The sequence below is a fragment of the Fundulus heteroclitus genome, chromosome 3, assembly GCF_011125445.2.
Source record: "Fundulus heteroclitus isolate FHET01 chromosome 3, MU-UCD_Fhet_4.1, whole genome shotgun sequence".
NCBI classification, from domain to species: domain Eukaryota; kingdom Metazoa; phylum Chordata; class Actinopteri; order Cyprinodontiformes; family Fundulidae; genus Fundulus; species Fundulus heteroclitus.
The window spans coordinates 45,718,895-45,741,249 of record NC_046363.1 but is presented as its reverse complement, the minus strand read 5'-3'; the positions used below and the strand labels follow the sequence as shown (position 1 = coordinate 45,741,249).

General features: G+C 41.0%; 1 protein-coding gene across 2 annotated transcripts; it reads left to right on the top strand.

The window, feature by feature from the left end:
* Positions 1-429: 429 nt before the first annotated feature.
* On the top strand, positions 430-16,512 carry LOC105919136 (metaxin-1). Of its 2 annotated transcripts, none has more exons than XM_012854381.3 (8): positions 430-567; positions 6,590-6,659; positions 6,743-6,822; positions 10,600-10,692; positions 10,773-10,955; positions 14,191-14,267; positions 14,518-14,675; positions 16,071-16,512. In XM_012854381.3, exons 1-8 carry the CDS (start codon positions 487-489, stop codon positions 16,295-16,297), a joined length of 969 nt encoding a protein of 322 aa, XP_012709835.2. In that variant the 5' UTR covers positions 430-486; the 3' UTR covers positions 16,298-16,512. The 2 variants fall into 2 exon arrangements, with proteins under 2 accessions (XP_012709835.2, XP_012709834.2); XM_012854380.3 differs by having other exon boundaries at positions 16,068-16,512.
* The last annotated feature ends 5,843 nt before the right edge of the window (positions 16,513-22,355 follow it).

Genomic DNA, 22,355 nt, shown 5'->3' with positions numbered 1-22,355 from the left:
GAATTGAATGATTTCCAACACTTAATTTATAGTTTCATTATCTATACCGGCTTACAGTCAATGGGTGGGAGGTAGGGTCCACCCTGGTCGCCGGTCCATCGCACGGCAACAGAAACTTTAGAGACCAATCAACCTAAGAGGCTTTGGACTGTGGGAGGGAGAACCTGAAGAGAACCCAAGCATGCACAGGGAAAACCTGCAACCTCCATGCAGGAAGACCCCAGGCCGGGATTTGAACCCAGGACCTTTTAGCTGCAAGGTGGCAGTGCGGTGCCCCACTGTACCTGCTGTCACACTTAAATTACTTTTTAATATAATATAATCAATGCAACATTTATATTTTTTAGTCAAAATCATTAATTTTGTTACATTTAAAACTAATTTAATTACTATATTTTATTTTATTTAAGTAGAACTCTTATTGTGAAAGTCAGCGGCGGAGAGCTTTCCTTTTCCGGTGTCAAAGATCTTCTTCTGGGGACAAAGATGGCGGCCCCCGACGAGTTGTTTTGCTGGGAAGGAGACTGGGGCTTACCCTCCGTCAGCACCGACTGCCTGGTGGTTCTGGTGAGTGTTCGGTCCCTGCTGGATGGTACCGGTCCGGCGGCCGTCTACCGGCGGCCTCCGCGTTTGAGAAAGGCGGCTTTTCCCGTCCCTCGGTACGGCTGAACGTGGACCTGGCGCTTAAACCGGTTTATTTAAACCCTTTAACTGCTTTATTTAAACGGTTAAATGTGGAAACTAAATGAGTTTAAGTGTTATTTGTGTTCTAGCGAAGCATTTAGATCAATTATTTTTAAAGCTTATCTAAATGGTTTTATTTCATTTATTAGTAGGACTAACCGCAGGTCACATATGGTCTGTGTTACTGTTACAAGTTGGAATAAAAATGTTTCTGTAAAATTATATTAACTTTCGCCGAGAAAAGCTTGGATTTTGATTCAGAAAATATGGTTTCAGCTTCAACAATCCATATCTGATTAGTTTTCCTTTAGGGGAAAACTCCCAGAACCGGTGTAGTTTTTATTTATATTTTATTTAATTTCATTAGTTGTGTTAAAATAAAGCAAACATTCCAAAGTCCTGAGTGAAAGGGAGCATAAAGAATAATAATAAATGGTATCTGCCCCCTTTACCTAAAGCTATATATTTACACAGAACTTACATTACAAAAGCATCAACAACAAAACAATAAGCATCAAAATATACACAACAAAAACAAAAGATATGGAAATGAACAATCTGTCTTCCAAATTGAAATACATATTTTACTTTAGGTTGATTTTCTGTATATTCATAAAACATAAAGTTTCACATGATTATTAATAGTCAGGCATAACTGACATATTCACTCAGCAAAGCAACTTTTATTGTTCTTTTAAACGTGAATATTGATTGTGATTCTTTGGTTTCTTTGTTCATAAGCTCCATGAATTTTGTTCTAAATTTGTTTTTTTTGTTTTTAAAAGATCTCGGTTCCTTTTAAATTATTATTGCTTTCTCTTTTTCTAAATATTTTTTTAATGTTTAATCCATTCACCTCCACAGAACTTGGTCAGGTACCAGAGCCGTCCAACCGTTTTGTTGTATGGGCCAAAATCATCAAAAAGAATTTTTTTTCAACTAAAACCTGTTTTTTTTAAACTAAGCATTCACTGTTTTTCCAAGTGTTCAGGGCTTTAAACAAATAGTTTTTTGTAGCAGAAAGACATCGATGTAGATCCAAAGCTTCCTGCACATTAATCTCAATGTTAATCTACATTAATAATTAATTGGGTTAATAATTGCTTAGTAATTAATTAAATGAGCTAAACGTCTTAAAACATTGTACACTAATTTATACAATTTTAGTTTGTCAAGTGGGTCAAGACACTTCAATTTCAATCCATTTATTTAGATATGATTATTGTGTTTATTATTAAAGAACGATAAAATTAGATGTTGACTTGATAAATATACTAGATAATTACTGGATAATTGTTGCTTTCAAGCAATATAACAAAATAAAATACACTTGTAGTAAAATTAAGTATGGATGAAACCCTTCCAGGTAGAATGTACTTCCATTATTGTCACAGTAATTTATAAACATATTACATACTACAGCAGGAGGAATGCACAAAACTGAGGAACCCAGTTAGAAACATAACGTAAAACAAACTATGACTAAATAAGTCTACGCTTTAACTCTCCGTTCACTTATTTATCCACCCGGCAGCTTTTTGCCTTTAAAGGAGTGCACAGAAAATTAAACTTCCAGCTTCCAAACCCTGTCCATGAATTTTCCAGCCTCTCCTCCCTCAAGGTGTGTTTATCTGACAGGTGCAATGCCCTGGGAAGACCCGCCCACCTTAGGCCTCCTCAGCCAATCAGCTGAGACCTCCACTTCCCCTCTGGCTTTAGTTGATTGAGCTGTAATAACGCACCTGTTACATCGTTAGTAACATAACGGTGTTACTGCAATGACTAAAGTAATTAGATTACTCATTTACTGAAGAACTGCCCCGTTACTCCCAACACCGGGGATGAGAGTCGGGCGGTACGGTTCTGCCAAAAATCTAAATTGCAATATATTTAAACCATAATTGCGATTTAATTTAGAGTTTCTCTGCATTAACCACAGGCAAGAAAAATGGCCTGTAGATAATGTTTGTAAACAAGGACTATTTAAAACAAGAAATATAACTGTTTTTATTAGTCAGAATATTATTATTCAAGAGAATAACTTGTTTAGTTAGACATCAACACTTGTTGAACATAAAGAGCAACCAACAAACCAGTCATGATTATATAAACTCTAAAACAAAATTAGATTATCTCACTGCTGCAGCTCTCTTCCCTTCCATGTGGAAGAAAATTACTTTAAACATAATTACTGACACATAAAGCACGCGACGGATCTATTAATTGTTACGTAGCCAAACACTGCAGACCTCTGAGATATGGAATTTTTTTTTTTTTTTTTTTAAATGGCGATTATATTGCAGATGTGATTAATAGTGCAGCCCTATGAGAGAGGAGCTGTGGTTCTGTATGAGGACGTCTGGAGCAGCAGAGAAGGATGTCAGAGTGATGCAGGACAGGCCTGAGGGCTGGAAGACAGCGGTGAGGTGCGCTGCAGGTGTGACTGAGGAGTTAACCCTAACCCTGAGGTGGAAGTGGGGCAGCAGCAGCTTCCTGGGGGGGTGGGGGGTTAGAAGATGCAGAGGACACGTCTCACTGGAACATACAAAGATGATTAGGATTATTCCTGCCTAATTATTTTATGAAGCAGCTGTTTCTGTTTTCTGGAAAGAGCTGCTCTGAAATGTGTGATTCTCCGGTTTACCAGCAGGTGGCAGAAAAATCTCCTGGAAGCTTGAGTTTTGTTTTCTTCTCTTTGGTTTAACTCAAGGTAAATGTTTGAGTTTCTGAATATCAACTCTTCGGGTCCGGCATCGATCGGAGACATTTACTCAGAAAGCTCCTGTGCAGCTCGTGCTCCCAGTTATTAAACGTCTATTTAAACATCTGTGAGCCTTTAAACTGCTTCCTGTGCCGTTAGTCACCTGCAGGAGGAGGATTGATCCAGAGTTACTGGGACGGAGCCGTTTCTGCGGCAGCTTCAACTCTGAAACATTCTTATCAGCCTGGCTGGGTAGATGTGATCAACACACGGCTCTGCAGATCTGGGAATGCAGAGTAAATCATATTACCTCTGATCAACCTGGTTTTTCATCACAGCATCTGGTTCTGTAGCTCAGCGTCGTAGGAGCGCCGTGATTGGTTGGATTCAGATCTCCATCAGGTTCAGAGTAAAGCTGCTGCCTGATTGGTTCGTTAACGTGCTTTAACAAACATCGCAGCTGCAGTAACCAACTGTCTGCCTGCAGCAGACTGAAACGTCAGCTCTGTGGTGGCGATGGCGACCACCCAGAATGCTTTGCGGCTGCAGGCTGAGTTTCCATGACCGGTGCTGCTCCTGTCAGGCTGTGGCTGCCTGCAGACCGCGCTGAGGGCTGCAGCGCTCCTCTGGAGGAATAAACCTAATCCAAACATGTTTGTGTTGGACCCGGATCAGTCGGCCCAGGAGCGGTGCATGCTGGGTAACGACGGCGGTTGGAAAACAGCAACAGCGAGTCCCAGCGGTTCGTCTTTTCAGGACTGCGCTGGTTTTACGGTTGTTTGACTGCAGCTCAAAGGTTCTGTAGTGGTGCGGTGAAGCAGGGCCGGGGGCGGGGCTTCAGCCCACCTGACAGGTGATGGGAGCGACCGTGTGACGAGGTGTGAGTTTCCTCTGGTCAGTCTGAGCTTTAATTGGTGGATTTTACAGAGGCGCCCACAGCTGGACGCACGCTGCGCTGACCGACGGCCTTTAAACGTTACGTAACGAACACGTTTCTGTCATAAAGACGAGTTTTACAGGCAGTCTGTGGTCAGCAGGAGCTTTTCAGGGGGAGAACTGCGTCTCTCCTGCAGCCAGACTGTCCCAGCAGATCACCTGCAGCACCAGACTGCAGCAATTAAATCATTTAAAGTCCCCCCCCCCCATAGCTGAAGTCACCGCCTGTGTTCACGTGGTCGCTGTGGAACAAATGTCTTCACTTTCCTCACTCTGACTTCACGGCTGCACGTTTATGAGGAAATTCCTCCTCATTTTTCCTGGTTGTAAAACCTGAACGAGGCCCTCGGCCCGGAGCGGATCGTTTTTATGCGTTTTCTTTTTTTTTCTCTTTTGTTTCCAGAAGTTCTGACTCATCTTTTACTGTAACCGTCTGAATTTCACGGCGCTCAGACCTTCTCATCGCCTCGCAGCGACCTGCAGGCGAGCCGAAAAGGCCTCTGGTCGCTCTCAGAAACGACGGCCTCGCCGTGATGAACACAAACAGCCGCAGTAATGCGCAGTCAGCCTCAAATTACTGTCTTCAAGTGAGCAGAAAGAAATGAATCTGGTTTAACCAGCTGCAGATTGTGCAGCACAGGGAACCTTTTCCAGATGTTTACATGGATTCTTCAGGCGGGATAACGGGAAGCCTTTCAGCAGGATCGTTCTCTTTATAGATCGCTGATCTTTACACGATGAAGCATTTTCTGTCGTTTATAAAGTGGGACGTTATTTCTGCAGGGATGGTTTAATATCTGATAATAAAACCTCTGCTTTACCTCAGTCTGGTGACTTTCCCTGCCTGCACTTCTCTCCTGGGGCAGGCGGGACGTTTTAACGACTTCCAAATTAAACCATTATCCGCTTTTTGAGCTGCTGTTGTTGTTCTTGTCTCATCTGATTGCTTCATGTTTGACATTAGCCCGCCTTGGCTGCCAGGAGCCAGGTGTCCACCAATTAACCTGATTGGAGGAAGAATGACACAAAAAGCTCTCAGGAGAATCTTTAAGTAACCAATTAGAGACCAGCATGAAGTCACATGGAAGACCTTTGGTCTTCCATGTGGGTAGGCAGTAATAAGCTTTGCTTCAGCCTATTCCCTTTTTTTTGGTAAATTGTGGGTTTGTTTGTTTATCGTTGTTTTTTTTTACTGTTTCCTGTGTTAAATGTTGGATAATTTACTAAAAAAATAAAGTGAAAGTGAAGTGAAGTGAAGAAGGTTATAGATGTATGTACACACTATGGCTGAGCGATAAGTCATTTTAATTGATTAATACAAATATACATTTGTAATGTCTGTGTTTTTTTTTTTTTTTAAGTCAGTATTTTATTTTTCCACGGCGCTCACTGGGCTTCCTTGAAGAGAACAGCAGCAATGCTAAATATATGTTTAGGAAAAGAAACTTTTCAGTACCATAAATGCTTTCAATTATTATTTTTTTTTTTTTAAATTAGTCTGAAGTTCCACAAGTAAAGTGAAGCCAGTTTTTAGCTCGTTTTTAACATTTAGTTATATTTTCTGTTTACTACAGCAAGGCGGCCATCTTGCTTTACAGATTGGATTTAGTTGCTCTTTGAATTTAGGTTTAAGATGAAATGCTTGACATAAAAGCATGTTTTTAAAAATATATTTTTTTAATTTGTGTGAATTGAAGAGGGGAAAAACCATCTGATTTTATTATAATAAAATCTGCAATATTTTTAAGCCGTGTTGAACAGCCCTAAAACACACTCATATCTCCGGCCCTTTAAAAATACGACTTACACTAAAACCCAAAATGGAGCGGGAGCGCTGAATAATCAGGTCAGACACATTTAATGAGAGAACAGATGTGGTGATTACTTTTTTATTTTGAAATTTATGTTTACTGTACTATACTCTTTCCCTGCTTTTCCCAGCGCCCTATTCACAAGCCACAACTGATTATTAACCTTCTGGGAGCTCTTTTTACTACAGTTTTCATCATAACTAACATATCTTCATAATATTATATACTCTTTAATTCCTTAAATTACATTTTCTAGTCTCTGCTTCTTAAGAAACTGAGACTTTCTCAAATAAAAATCTTTTTTTCTGGGATATTATTCCAGCCTGGAGGTGTTCAAATCTCTTGAATCCCTTTTTCTGAACTCTGGTATTAACTTCAGTCTTCACCATTTATAACAAACATTCATGACTTTTTAATCATTTAAAAGATGGCTCTCATTTGTGTTTCTCTTCTTCAGGCGTACGCTCAGTTTGCTGGAGCTCCACTGAAGCTCAGAAAGATCTGCAACCCCTGGAGGAGTCCTGGCGGTGAGACGGAGCGTCTTCACAGCGCCTCGCTGGGGTAAAAAGGCTAAAACTCCTCATATTTTACTCCTTTTGTGACTCGTCAGGTTCTCTTCCTGCTCTGAGGACCAATCAGAAAGAAACCCTGTCCCGACCTTCTGAAATCATCATCCACCTCAGAAAACAGGTAAGCCCCTCCCAACCAGAAAATAAATCACAATTTAACATCTAACCAGGCAGAAGAAAATGTATTAAAATTAAAAAAGACATTTATTTTTGCAGAAAAAGAAAAAAAAATTGTTTATCAAGGTTCAGAATCAGATTCTGTCTGATTCTGAACCTTGATAAACAAAAAAAAATATTTTTTTTAACTTTATCAAGGTTCAGGTGAAGTTCACCTGGTTTTACTGCTGTTGGCACAAATTATTAGAAAGTGGTGTGTGGTGGATCTCAACACACCCCTGATAAAATGCTGTTTTATGATGTGGAATACAGAGAAACTGTAAAAAAAAATGTCATTATTTATGTTTTTCCACCTTTAATGTGAACCTGCTATTCAACCTCGGGGTTGGAGCTGAGAAACAAAATAAACAGGAGGAAGCAGCTTGCATAAGTTTCCACATCTGTAATCTTATGTTCTGTTTAATCTAGTGCTGTCAAACGATTAATCGTATAATTTCAATAGTTAACTCGCAAATCAATCGCATATTTTATCTTTTTATTTCTGAAAGTGTAAAAGCCTATTTGGGCATTTTAATATGCAACTTTGCAATAAATGACACTAGTAAAAAACATGCTTGTACAAAAAATATTTTAATTTTTTATTTTCAAGCACTTTTCAGAATTGGAATGAAAGCATCCCGGTGCCATAAAATGTTAAACTTTGGCCAATAATGGCTAAATTACTAATCATAATGCCCTGATGTTCACACAATGTGTAAATAAATAAACATTTCAGGTCGAAATATTTTTTTTTGCCTCTTAAAGAAAGATAGACATGGTATTAAGCATTTACATATAAAGTAATACTAATTTTAGATTTTAGAGACAACAAAAAGAAAACAAATTAATAAGTATTTAAAGTATGGTTTATGGGTTGGGTTACTGCAGTGTCATCAGCGTGTTTTAAAAAAAAAAATAAAAAAAAAAAAAATCACCTTCAGAACCAATCTCTGCTCCAAATGGTGATCTGCACCGCCTAATCTACTTTCAGCCGTTATCACCGGTTATTACAACCGTAATCTGCAGAAAATACGGTCAGAGTTGCTCCTCCTGCCTCGGCTCCCATGTCAGTCTGGAGGAGGATTTGAGGCGGAGGGATATTTACTCACTGTGTCTGTAGTGCGGCAGCATCACTTATCTTAGAGCCCAAATAAGCGACTTCACTCTCAGAAACAAGCCCAAAAAAACTGCAACCAGCAAGTCATGAAATTTACAAGCGACTTTAGAAAAAAGAAGCCCAAAGTCACATAAAATAAACGGGATGACAACAGTCAGCGCGGGTCTGTTTTGCTACAGTCTCTAGCAGCCGTGGAACTACGGAAAGCGGCGAGGGTAAAAAAAAAACACAATCCGGGGGGAAAAAAGCATTAAAGCGATTAACGCGCGTTAAAAAACGTCTAACAAAGTTAAGGCGTTAATAACGCGTTAACGCGTTAAAACTGACAGCCCCAGTTTAATCACATATTCAGATGTTCTGTCTTCCTGACATGAATCACAGAGAATCGGATCCATTCAGAGCAAAGTTCTTCTCTCCTCAAAGGGTTTTCCTCACAGCCGCTCATCTGCCTTTTATTTCCAGAGAGGTTTGAAAGGAGCAAAATATTCTCATTGTTCAAAGGTATCAGTCAGGAGAAGGTCCACAAAGTCCAAAAAGCAACCAGGCGTCAGTAAACCTGATGAAGTTGAGACAGAAACTGCAGGGTTCTTCAGCGAGTGCTGGTTGGGTCTACATGTGACAACCGGCTCCTGCTTTGTCCACACGTCTGCACCGAGCACAGTTTCAGGACCGAAGCGTTTTCCTCCAAAGAAAACCACCGGGCCTGGTCAGAATCTCTCAGAACCCTGCAGGAGAATCCGTCCTGTAAAACACGGTAGAGGCAGCGTTGTGCTCTGGGCTTGCTTTTCATGATTAGGTACCAACACCTCGTCACTCTTGACCCAAAGCCTGCAGAGGTCCGCTGGGAAGCTGAAGATGAAGACGGGTTTTATTTTTGAGCTTCACAGGAAGTCCGACAGGTTCAGGAGTAAATCTTTAGGATCAGACGTGTCTGGAGTGTCAGGGTGGGAACATTTATGCCATCAGGTTGTTGCAGCTCGTTAATCTCTAATTAATCTCTAATAATCGTTTGTGTGTTTCAGCTGTAATGTTAAAGATTAGAGTCGCATTTATAGAACAGCAGCTCTACTGCTTAGAAAAGCTCCTTTTTATCTACAGCTGCACCTGAGCTTCAGACTTCTGTCCAGACGCACAGACATAAGCTCAGAACCAAAGAACCATAATCTGGTTCTGATGACTGACCATCCAGATGTTCAGGAAACTCTGAGACGATAAGCTCCAGCAGCCTGAGCACCGAGGGATAAAACCCAGTCAGAACTTTTATCATGGCTGCTCTGACCCAGTAGGCAGCTGGAAAACCTCATCAAACCGCAGGAAGCTGCAGGCAGAGACCCGTTTGGACAGAACCGGCCATTCCCTCCTAGCTGAGCCCAGACTGATGTGGATCCACATGCTTATCGGTTACAGGGTGGAGGAAAGCTTCTTCTGAGCTCCGCCATCACTGTCAGACCTGGATCAGAGTCCAGGAGGTGGAAACGGACCGAGCTGGATCACAAACGGTTCTGTTGCCCCTCCAGAAACTATCGGAGCCTCTCTAACGCGTGGAGCTGCATCTTCCACGGTTATCTGCTGAACCGCTGGCTTGAGGCGGGCCCAGCAGCTGGAAGACATTACCCAGCATGCTCTGGGGCGCGCTGGCTGCGGTAGGTTGCTGAGAAACCACAGAATCTGCAGGAGGAGCTCAGAGGAGCAAAGTGGTGTCTTCACGCTCGGCTGCAGGCTTTAATTCAGCTTAATTCCCATCAGTCTCTCTTCTGCAGGTCGTCATGTTTTCCAGCCGCAGGTCTGAACTTTTCTTTATCTGCTTCCTCCTGCCGGTCGCTGGTGCTTCTGCACAAATGTTTGGTTCCTTTGTGTCTTCAGGTGGTTCTGATCCGGTTCTTCTCGTCCCGTTTCCAGCCGTTGATCAGACTAGCTTCACGTAGGAAAACAGCGTCCTATCAAAAGTATTCAACCCCTGGGTTGTTGTTGTTTTTTAAATACATTTTGTTACGTTCCAACCTGTAATTCAAATGTTTTTAATCTTATTTTGTCTGATGTGATGAATCTTCACAAAATAGTTTAAGTTGATGAAGTTAAATGAGGAAAATATATGAATTTGTGTCAAAACGTTTAAAACTGAACAAAAGCCTCCACTTTAAGCCTGTTTGCCTGTTTGCTGTCCCTATGACACGGATAACAGAATTTTCACAGGCATTTACGAAAAAGAAGTAAAAAGATTAAATGAAAACTTTGGTCTGGTTCAACCAATCAACTTCAAAAGTCCCATAATTAGTGAAATCAATCCACCTGCGTGCAATCTAAGGGTCACATGACCTGTCAGGATAAACACACCTTTCCTGTTCCAGAGATGCAGCGGCACTAAGTAGGAGGGGTTTAAATGTGTTGGAATGGCCTAGTCAAAGTCCAGACCTCAACCCAGATGAGAATCTGTGGTCAGACGTGAAGGTCTCCGTTCACGAGTGAAATCCATCCAACATGAACCAGAACTGGACCCGTTTCAGTAAAGCTGCAGAACCGGTCCCAGCTGGACGTTTATTAGGACTCCAACCTGTTTCCTTTAGCTGAAATGTTTCTGGGTTTCGGGTCTTTGCATGAACTCACGCCCGATCCGTGTGTTCTCAGAAATACAACGCCGACTACGACCTGTCAGCCAAAGAGGGAGCCGACAGCCTGGCCTTCATCTCGCTGCTGGAGGAGAAGCTCGTGCCGGCGCTGGTAAGATGGATCCTTCTCATCAAACCGCCGACGCCTTTCCAGAACCCGCTCCTCAACCTCCGGGTTGGACTCCCCCGCAGATCTACACGTTCTGGGTCGAGCCGAAGAACTACGTAGACGTGACGCGCCGCTGGTACGCCGAGCACATGACGTTCCCCCTGAACTTCTTCCTGCCGGGCCGCATGCAGAGCCGGCAGCTGGATAAACTGCGGCTGCTGAGGGGAGACGAGAACCTGGAGGCCGGAGAAGAGCTGGAGAAGGAGGTGAGAGGAAGCTCTGGAGCTCCTGTGCATAAGCTAAGAGGTGCTAGCCTTTATAGCACCTCTACTATTCTGTTGGTTGGTTTTAATATTCTCATTTTGGCACAATATATATGAGATACTAAACTCTGTTTGTCCTGTAACTGGTGGGTTGTCGGTTCGATCGTTCACTCCGACTGTCTCAGTTGGGCAAGCTGTGGCTGCTAGCATAGCTCACCACCGTCAGGGTGTGAATGTGTGCATTAATGGGTAAATAACTGACCAGTTTAAAGTAGGGCTGGGCGATAAATCGATTTAATCGATTAATTCGAATTTACAATTATTTAAGATTTCATTGTTGGAAAATCTGGATTTTATTTTGCAAGTACACTCATTGGGTTTCCATGAAGAGAACAGCATGTGATGCTGAATATATGTTTAGGCAAAATTATTGTCAAAATATTGTTAAGTGGAAACTTTTTTTTACCATAATACGAGGTACTTCATTTACTTATTTACTTTTTTTTTTTATTTAGTTTGAAGTTCACAAGTGCAGTGAAGCCTGTTCTTAGCTCAATGTGTAAAACCACTAGCAGCAAATGTTTTGTTAGATTTTCATTGTTTATAATGGCACGGCTGCACTTTGAATTCAGGTCAACTCCTTGACGAAATGCTTGACATAAAAAGCAAGGTTTTAAAGTAATTTCTTTAATTTCTTTTTATGAAACAAAAAGGAGGAAAAAATTAATAAATCGGATTTGGTATGATAAAGTTGGAGATTTATTTTTTAATCCATATCGCCCAGCCCTAGTTTAAAGCACTTTGGGGTCATTTACTATTTTTATTTTTCCATCTGAGGCTTCGACGTGTGCTTTCAACAACGCGTGTCTCCGCGGCGCTCCAGGAAATAGACGGTGCCTGCACGAGGCGCCACGCTTGTTTTTCACTGGAAAGGGCGGGGGTGGCGTAGCTCGGTGAAAAAAGGGTGTGCTTCCCACAAATTAATATTTTGTGGCCACAGATTAGTATTCCGTGGAAACAAATAATTATTTTGTGCGCACGTTGTATCTCTTTGTTTCCCCATGTCTGTTCTCGGGCTGATTTGTTGCTTGTTTGTTAAATAATGATAACAGAGGGGAAAAGGGGCGACTAGAAGTGCTCAGCACTGTGTTCCAGGCTTCCAGCAGTGTTGCCAGGTCTGCTTAATATCAGCAACTTCATTTATACTGTTTACAAGGTAGCGGTAATCGAGCTGATTGTTTGTTTCTCCTGGAAGAACTGGCAACATTGGCTTCCCGTTTTTTCCTAAACTGCAGCTGTCTGGGCACAGAGGGACAGGATAATGACCAGCAGCACCTGGCTGCTACTTTCCCTCTTAAATAAACCGAAAGGAAGCTGCAGGAGAACTGAGGTTTTCACACACAGCTTCTGTATTTTAAATTTAAATGTAAATATTTGCTTTTATTCTGTCCCGATACTTTGGAGCTGATGTGTTTTGGATTGAGACAAATCTAAAACTGAGCAGAGAAGACGAATAACTGCATAAATCATCATGTTGACGTAAAGAACCAGAGGAGAAAAGCTTCATCTGGTTCCCCCGTCAGGGTTCTGTTTGTGGAACAAGCCAGTGACTCTAATCTTCTCTGTCAGTTTCCCCGTCTGTACAGAGACGTCGTTTCCACCTGTTCCTGTTCTAGTGGTCGGAACAAATTCAGAGGGATGGGAAAAAGTTCCTCTGCTGGACCTCTTCTGTAGGAAAACCGCTGCTCTGCACAAAGGTCGCTTCGTGTTCAGGGGAGCGATTTGTTCCTGTGAGCAGAAACGCGTCCTGATGGGAAACAATCAGACTCAGAAACGTTGGTTTCCTCTCAGCATGCGGGTCGTTTTCCTTTAAGCGATTCGTCCTCGTCTTTAAAACCCAGATGTTTGCCTCCAGTTTTTACCTGTTGAACAAAGTCTGCAGAGAAGCTGAGGGTTTAGTCGGACCTGCAGCTCGCTCAGACCAGGAAAAGCCCGATCTGATCCGTTTGTTTCCTTTATTGCTGTTTAAAGGTCCATTCAGGTTTATTTTAATCCGAACTCTTCTCCTGACTTCAGTTTAACATGATTGTTTTCATCTTTAGGTAAAAGGTTTGGGGTTGAAGTTGGTTTTAGATGTTCTTACCTGATCCTGCCGGTCCATTCAGGTTTAGTTTTAGTTATAATATTTTTCTTCTTGCGTCTGATAATCAGGTTCAGAGGTCCAGTTTTATCGCTCACCGTGTGAACTGTAGTTCTCCAGCACTGGGCCACTGAGCTCTATTGCGCATTGGCCGTATATAATACACGTCGCTGTGAAGCCACCAGCCGCCATATTGGTACTCCCTATTTTCCTCCAGTAACTAGGGAATATGTGCGCTACAGCATCGAACAACGATGATTTTAGCATGTTCAGGGGGGCTTAAAACTTTTAAAATGTCGAATGCCATATACTTTTATAAAATGTTCTAAAACTATCTACTGAGTACTGAGAAAGTCAGGTGCTGAAATATTTTGCATGTTTTATATATATATATATATATATATAATGATATGAATAACATGTCAAATATTTCAGCACCTAATTTCCTAGTAGTTGATAGTGTTAGTACATCCACTGACTGTAGAATTACCTGTGAAACGTTTTCACTCAGCCAGAAAACTGCTTGTTGTTGCAACCAAATCCTGTGGGATTCTGGGAGAGTAGGGAGGAGCAAGATGGCGGCCAGTGACTTCAGTTTTTCGGCAAAATCAGCCCTCCAGTGAATAAATAGAGATCAGTGCACTGGGCTGACAGCGGCGCTGATGTTCAGGACCTCCTGTCCTTCACATCTGGACCCAGATCTCCTTAAATCTGCTTCTCTCAGTCTGCACACGTCGTCTTTAAGAAGCAAGAACAGGAAGGCTTAACATCGCTCCTGGTTTTAGTAAATAAAACGGATGGATCCGGTCCACTAGAAGTTCTGCAGACTTGGTTCTGTTTGACCTCCTGCAGTTTAGCTCCTGGTTCTGTAAATCTGGCTTCATGGTGAGAGGATGAGGAAGGAGGTGCAGGAAGATGAGGAGTTCTGTGTTGCTGCAGGTGGACGGAGGTTCTGACGCTGTTTCATATCAGGAACCGGTTCAGAACCTGCTGGTTGGGTTTAAGCGAGGGAACGGTTGTACTTCCTGTTTTATCAGAACCAGCGTGTCCTGGCCGTCCCCCTCTGGCTGAACCCGTGTCTGCGTCCTTCTCTTCCAGCTCTACCGAGACGCCACAGAGTGCATGAACCTCCTGTCCCAGAGACTCGGCTCCCAGAAGTTCTTCTTTGGAGACTCGTAAGTTCTGACCCGGTTAATGTTCTAAAGTTCAGATCCAGGCCTCCATTCTGCAGATTTTCTCTCCAAGGATCCAGACTCTCTGGTGGTTCGGCAGAAGGGGAGAAATTTGAAGTTTTCCAGTAAAATGTGTTGAATTACTGAGTTCAGATGGATCCAGACGTCCAGCTCTGAGAATGTTGTTGTTGTTAAAGTCTGAGCGTAAAAAACGGTGAAATCTGCTCAAAGCGGCGTGATTTCTCCGCTGCAGGCCTTCGTCTCTCGACGCCTACGTCTTCGGCCACCTGGCTCCCGTCCTGAAATGCAAACTTCCCAACGGGAAGCTGCAGCAGCACCTGAAGTCCCTGGACAACCTGACCGGCTTCTGCACCAACATCCTGCTGCTCTACTTCCCCAGAGACGGTCGAGGTGACGAGCGTCTGGCTTTTATCTGGATCAGGAAACAAATTCAGTTTTAAAAAACTTTAGTTTGTCTGCAGTAAAACCCCAGAAATCAGCTTAAAATTAATAATGCTTTGTTAATTATGCCTTCATATAAACCATTATGGAGCTCTCCGTCTCGCAGTTTTTTTTTAGCAAAGTCAGGAAAGAAAATCTGGTGACGTTCAGATTAAAATTGTCATGTAAAGATAATTAATCAGTGTTTTTCAGGTTTAAATGTTTAGCCTTCAGTCTCAAAATATTTTGGCGTTATATAAAAAAGAAAATATATAAATGTGGGTAAATATAAAAATATTTTATTAGAGATATTATAAATATATTATATAATGGTTATAAAAAGATACTGAATATACAATTTAAAATTAATAGAAATGTGTATATATAGCATATTTAATGATTGTAACTCTTTTATTTAGAAAATAATTTAATATTATATCATGATTGTCAGATTTTAAATTGTTTCATAATTGTCTTAACAGTTCAGTTTATTGTTTTTTTTGTTACATGTGAAAATTTGAAACTTATTTATATGAAATTAATAAATAAGATCTTTAGTTAATTAGGGGATACCAGCTGGAAATACTGAAAAATTAATTTTAGGAAATAATTGAATATTAAATAATGACTGTCTGATTTTAAATTATTTCATAATTCTCTTAACAGTTCTATTTATTATTCTTTATTACATGTGAAAATTTGAAACGTATTTATTTTGATTAAATTAATAAATAAGATATTTATGAGGGATAAAGCGGTTCGGAAAATGGATGGATGGAATTAGGGGATACAAGATGGAAATATGGAAAAATAGATTTTAGAAAATAATTGAATATAATATCATGACTGTCTGATTTTAAATTGTTTCATAATTGTCTTAACAGTTCTATTTATTTTTTCTATATTGCATGTGAAAATTTGAAACGTATTTATTTAGATTAAATTAATAAATAAGTTCTTTAATTAGGGGATACCAGATGCAAATACAGAAAAAATTAATTTTAGAAAATAATTGAATAGTATATCATGATGGATTTTAAATTATTTCATAATGGTCTCAACAGAAATGTATTTCTATGAAATTAATAAATAAGATCTTTAGTTAATTAGGGGTGTGAGCTGGAAATACTGAAAAATAAATTTTTGAAATTAATTGAATATTATATCATGACTGTCTGATTTTAAATTATTTCATAATTGTCTTAACAGTTCTATTTATTTTTCTTTATTGCATGTGATAATTTGAAACGTATGTATATAGATTCAATTAATAAATAAGATCTTAATTAGGGGATACCAGATGGAAATACTGAGACATTTAATTCTATGTATATCAACCTTCCTGATTTATTGCTTCTCCAGCAGAAAACTGCGGGCAGAAAGCGACGCCGCAGCCGGACGGCGGAGACTTCGACAACGTCCCCAACAAGCGCAGGAAGCAGTTCCTGTCGGCTCTGGTTGCTTTCGGCGCCATGCTGAGCTACGCCCTCCTGACCGGCATGGTGTCCATCCAGCACCAGGGGGCGCTGGAGGAGCCGCCGGACATCGAACACATCGGATCCCACGACCACGAAGAAGAAGGTGACGGCTGAGGCCGAAAAGTGAAGGACATTCCCGGACTGAAAACTATTCCAGATGAATTCATCAGAGCGTTTCTAGATTTATCTCACGAAGAACGCCACGGAGATGCCGTTGGTGTGGAAATTATTAAAATGCAAATAAGTTATCAGCGCTGATGAGCCTCTGGGTGGACAGGAAGTGTGCGTGGGTGCTATACAGACAATAAAAATAACCAACATTAACGCAGCTTCGTTTCAGTGTCTAAAATTATTTTGTTCGCTTAAACTAAATGTTTATGTCTGAGCTATATTTAGTTTGCTGATTTAATTATTTAGTTTGCTGATTCATTATTTATTTGTGTAACTTTACAAATGGCCCGCGTTGAGCCATTTCTAGAAACCTGCTGAGAAATCTGCTTATTTAACCAGTTTTATTGTTTGTTCTGGTAATTAAAATGAGAACTTTCCTGTGACCTGATGAAGCCGCAGCTCCTGCAGGAGCATGAAAATATAAACGGGTCTAGCATGAAAAACATCAGTAGCGGGTTAAAGGTTTTACTCGAGCTTGATAACTTTTATAGAAACGCAATTAACTCGCAGCTTGGCTCTGGAAAAAAAATGGCTAATAATAGTTTAACTAATAATTTAATAGGTAAATTGTTTAAATTGTAGAGTTTAGTTAACTTGCCTGAGGTATTTCTCATATTTCACGTAGGTCTTAAATTTACAGCGTAACACTTTTAGGAAACCTAAATCTTGACTTGCAGAGATCTACAGAAATGCTGAGAAGAGAACGAGTCGCAGCACCAAGATGCCGCTGACGCAGCCCAAACCTCCAAAGCTTGAATGTGAAGAAATATTCATCTGGAGCAGATTAGAAAGTTATAAACAAGGGAAGCGATTTATTACTCTGTTAAGACGGGGAAACATTAGATATTCTGCACCGGAAGACAATAATGCCCTTGATTATTCATCCAGGATTTTAGAATAAGAGGTTTTCATTGAAGAGTTGTTTTTACAGCAGATTGGATCGATAGACTTGTTGAGAACATGGAAATGTAGATGTTTGACCTCGTTTCGCCCAGCCCCCTCCATCCGGAGTCTCCAGCGGACCGGGTCTGGACCCCCTGAGGGACATCCAGCTGCACATGACGGCACCACGCAGGAATCCTGGCCTGGCTCCTGTTGTTAACGCCAGCGTGCCTCGCTGCTCGGGCCTTAACGAGCTGATCTGGAAACAGTTTGTCCACCTGAATCATTTCTGCTCTGGACAGAAACGCAGAGCGACTCAAACCAGAACTGGATCAGACCCGGTTTGGTGTTGGGAGTGAAAACCCGGCCTTGATGATCGGGTCAGTTTTCCACACGTTTGTTCCTGTGGGCTGAGATGGTTGGATGAGGGGGTTCCCTCCCTCCCTCCCTCCCTCCCTCCCATCACCTGATGGTTAAAACAGGTTTCCATGGCAACGCTCCAGAACCAGAAACAAACAGTGGCAGACGTAGAGGGGAGGCCGGAGGAGAAGCTGGGCTTGTTCAAGCCGCTGATTTTATTCTGAAAATAGGGTCCAGTTTACATTTTCTGAGAGAAACCGCCGGATCTGATCGACTCACATCTTCAAGCAGCAGCAGAGTCCCTGAAACGCAGGTTTCCTGTATGATCCATGTCAAAAGTCCCTGAATGTCCTCCAGTCTACAGGAAAACTGCACAACAAGGTCTTCATGTTTACTGTAACAGTCTGACTCCTTATCTCCACAAGTTTATTTTATTTTTATACTCTCTAGTCCAGGGTTCACCAACCTGCTGAGAGCTACTTCATCACACTGCAAAAACGGAACTTAAAATAAGTAAAAATGTTCTTAAAATTAGTGTATTTGTCCTTGATTTGAGCAGGTAAATAATACTATTTGCCAATGGAATGAGATTTTTGCACTTAAAATAGGAACAACTCATCTCCATCATCTTATTTCAAGTGCAGGATGTCTAATTATCTTATTTTAGGGGTCAAAATACTCATTCCATTGGCAAAGAATCTTATTTACCTGCTCAAATCAAGGACAAATACGCTCATTTTAAGAATATTTGACTTATTTTTAGATCCATTTTTGCAGTGCAGTACTGTGTCATACGAAGGGCAACCAGTCCTGACCTTTAAAACTACAAGCTAACCTTAAACACAATATAAATGTTTCAAATGCTTTTGTCATTTTTAAATCTATATAAATACAAGTGTGATTAAAAAGGAAGAGCGAATTAATAAAATAGCATTTTAAATGCAGTTCACGGGAGGCTTGTGCTGTTTTTTGAACAGGCTTGAAGGCCCCACATAGGGTCTTTGGGGGCTACCTGGTGCCCACGGGCCCCATGTTGGTGACCCCCTGCTTTAATCTATGAAATAGTTTTCATATCAACAAAACAACTTCCCCTTGTGGGAAACTAAGTTCCGGTCTCTTTTCTCTTAAATCAGCTGTTTGGATGAAAAACTTTAATCTTAGAGACTATTTTCCTGGACTCAACAGTTCTCCAATTCTCTAGAAGTTATTTAAACGTCTTTTTTTGGACTTTTGCTGCTTTTTAAAGGGGAAATATCATTCAGTTATCGTTCAGTTGTGGTCTATATACAGTGAAACGGCAACGCTTTGGTCTGATTTCCTGGTTATTGTTGCCCCACAGCGCCTCTTTTACCCCCGTCCTGAGGTGCATCTGGGAGCAACTCGTTTAAAAAGACCTTCTACACCCCTGGTACCAGAGCCTTACTCCGCCCACATGTCATTCTTGAAGAATGGAAAGGAGGAACGTGTTGTGGCTGAGGGCTGGGCTGTGATTAATGAGCCTGGGTTCTGAGTGGTAAACTGGTGTTAGGATTTCAGAGGAAACTGTAAAAGCTATCAGAGGTCATGAATAAACACAATCCAGTACGGTCCAGATCCACCATTCCAGCTCCAACACTGATTCAAAGTCTAAATGCAGACGGTTTTAGACAAAGCAAAAACAAATATGCAGTAAATTGTCAGAATAATGACCAAGACATGTGGACAGCACTAGAAGACACATGTATTTGTAAATAAAAGTCAGTTTGGGGGTTTGTTGTTCACCCCGATCCCTTGAGGCTGCAGAGGGTTCCACTCCACCCTATTTTTGTAGTTTGATAGCAAATATCCAGTTATCTTTTTCTGATTCTGGGGGACGGTGTAATGAGTTTTTTCAGGTTAATACACCCAACAACCGAACATTTTAGGGTTACCCTGAGCTACCTCTGTAGTTATGCTGCTATAGGCTTAGGCTGCTGGAGGACATCAGGGTCTAATTCTCTCACTCTGCTGAGTTCTCCTACTGCTCTCCAATCTGCATTGTTTGTTGTCATTTCAGCTTTTAACTTTCTGTTCTCTCTCTTTTCTCTTCGTAGAAGGTACACCTGGTCTTTTGTTCTGTTAGCTGTGACATCATCAGGGGAGGCAGATCATCCTCTATTACCATCTACCATAGAAAGTACTCCTGGGTCAATGTGAGCTTCTGTGCTTTCTGTGTCTCTGCTCTGTCTTCTCTAAAATAGAAAGTACTCCTGGGTCAATGTGAGCTTCTGTGCTTTCTGTGTCTCTGCTCTGTCTTCTCTAACATAGAAAGTACTCCTGGGTCAATGTGAGCTTCTGTGCTTTCTGTGTCTCTGCTCTGTCTTCTCTAACATAGAAAGTACTCCTGGGTCAATGTGAGCTTCTGAGCTTTCTGTGTCTCTGCTCTGTCTTCTCTAACATAGAAAGTACTCCTGGGTCAATGTGAGCTTCTGTGCTTTCTGTGTCTCTGCTCTGTCTTCTCTAACATAGAAAGTACTCCTGGGTCAATGTGAGCTTCTGAGCTTTCTGTGTCTCTGCTCTGTCTTCTCTAACATAGAAAGTACTCCTGGGTCAATGTGAGCTTCTGAGCTTTCTGTGTCTCTGCTCTGTCTTCTCTAACATAGAAAGTACTCCTGGGTCAATGTGAGCTTCTGTGCTTTCTGTGTCTCTGCTCTGTCTTCTCTAAGCCCCAGTGGGTGGAGGCAGATGAGCGTTCACACTGAGCCTGGTTCTGGTTCTGCTGGAGGTTCTCCTCCCTGTTAAAGGGGAGTTTTCCTCTCCACTGTCGCTTCATGCATGCTCAGTATGAGGGATTGCTGCAAAGCCATCAACAATGCAGACGACTGTCCACTGTGGCTCTACGCTCTTTCAGGAGGAGTGAATGCTGCTTGGAGAGACTTGATGCAACCTGCTGGCTTTCCTTAGAGAGGAAACTTTCTCACCAACCTGGAGGATCTGATGGAGTCTGACTTTAGAAAGAGCCTTGAGATGACGTGTTTCATGAATTGGAGCTATAGAAATAAAATTTAATTGAACAGGGTAGGTTTTGTTAACCTAACCTCAGTTTGCTGTATTATCTTAGTTTTGCTTTATTCAGTTTGTCTAGTCTTTTTGCGTATACTTTCTTTTTTTGACCTAGTTAATTTTAGCTTCCATTAGTTTATTTATTAGATTTATTTGGTAGGGGAAGGCACAAAATATCATAGACAAACTGAATAAAACAGCTGTCCCATGTCTGTATCACGGTGCTCATAGTGTAAGCTAGTTTGCAGCACTTTGCATTATATCTAAAATGTATATCTAAAAAAAGGGAAATAGTAATAATAATGTTAAATAATAAAACATGTTTCTTATCCTAGTTTAGCTATCTTTAGTTTAGTGTAGCTTTTGTGATTGACTTGTTATTTAGTTTAGTTTATCTGTGATTATCAGCTTGCCGTATTTGAACTTTCGTGCTTTTAGCTTGCCTTAGTTTCTTATTTTATCTCTTATTGGGTTAACTTTAGTTCAGATTCTCTAATCCTGACTTTAACATCACTTGGTTTATCTTGGTCGTGATTTAGTTCAGTTTATTGTGATAGCTTAATCTATCTTAATTTAGCTTGTCTTCTCAGGGAATCTGGCTGATAGCTTAAGGCTGCTGCTGAATTATTTAGATTAAACCTTGTCTGCTTCACTGAGCCTCGTTAAGAAACCAAGCAGAGACTCTCTAAGAGGCGGCCATTGTTTCGGCTCTGCTGTTGTATGTTTACAGTATGCAGCTCTGAATTCCTGACTCTGACGGCCTGTTAATTTCAGACGTTTATCCTTAAACATCAGAGAAAGTGAACCTGAACAGTCCACAGAGAGCCGGGACCATCAGGTGGAACCAAGAACCTTCAGAGAGTTCAGCTCCAAACCCAGCAGCAGCTCGTTTGCTTTTCTTCTCGTCTGCATTGAGACACAACAGACTCCGGTCGTTTTTATTCTCTCTACAGTTAATCCTGGGGAATTTTTTTTAATTTATGTTTTTATGTTTTTCTTAGATAGGAAACTTTTTGACCAATCTGACATGATTTGATTTAATTTGACTTTGTTAAGAGCCTTGAGATGACATGAGTGGCAGACTGGAGCTATAGAGATACAATTTCTTTGAAATTGTTTCATAGTGAGAGAGGCTGCAGTTTTATTTAAGTCCTAAAAGATTGGAAATATTGTCCTTTCTAGGAATTATTTATAGTCTGCTTTATCTGAATGTAGTTGCTCTAACAAAAACTAAAATCTTGAGTAGAGATTGTTGCACCGATATGAATATTTGGGCTAATATCAATATCCGATATTAATATTGTTGTTATGGTTGATAACTGATATTTACCAATTTCATGTATATATATTAAATTTCCCCACCCTTCTGACAGTGGGGGAAAAACGTTGCTCTGCTTCATTTAAACTCTTCACAATCCTGCTCTGCATCTCCATCATCCTCCCTTCAGCCTCCAGAACCACAAAGATGAGCAACAAGATGGAAATAAACATTAAGATCAGCCCAGTTTCACTGATGGGAGACACACATATGTTAATAAAGGGCTGACGTCACATGTTAGATATTAATACCGATACGTCACTCATCCCCAGTCCTACAGACAGAAAACGTCTCTGGCTCAGAGCTGCTGCTTGGATCTTAATATTTTAAATAACGGTAACATTTCCTGCAGCTTCCTGCACCCTATAATAATAAAATAAACTCGGTTCCTGGTCAGAAAGCCCAGTTCTGCTGCCGCTT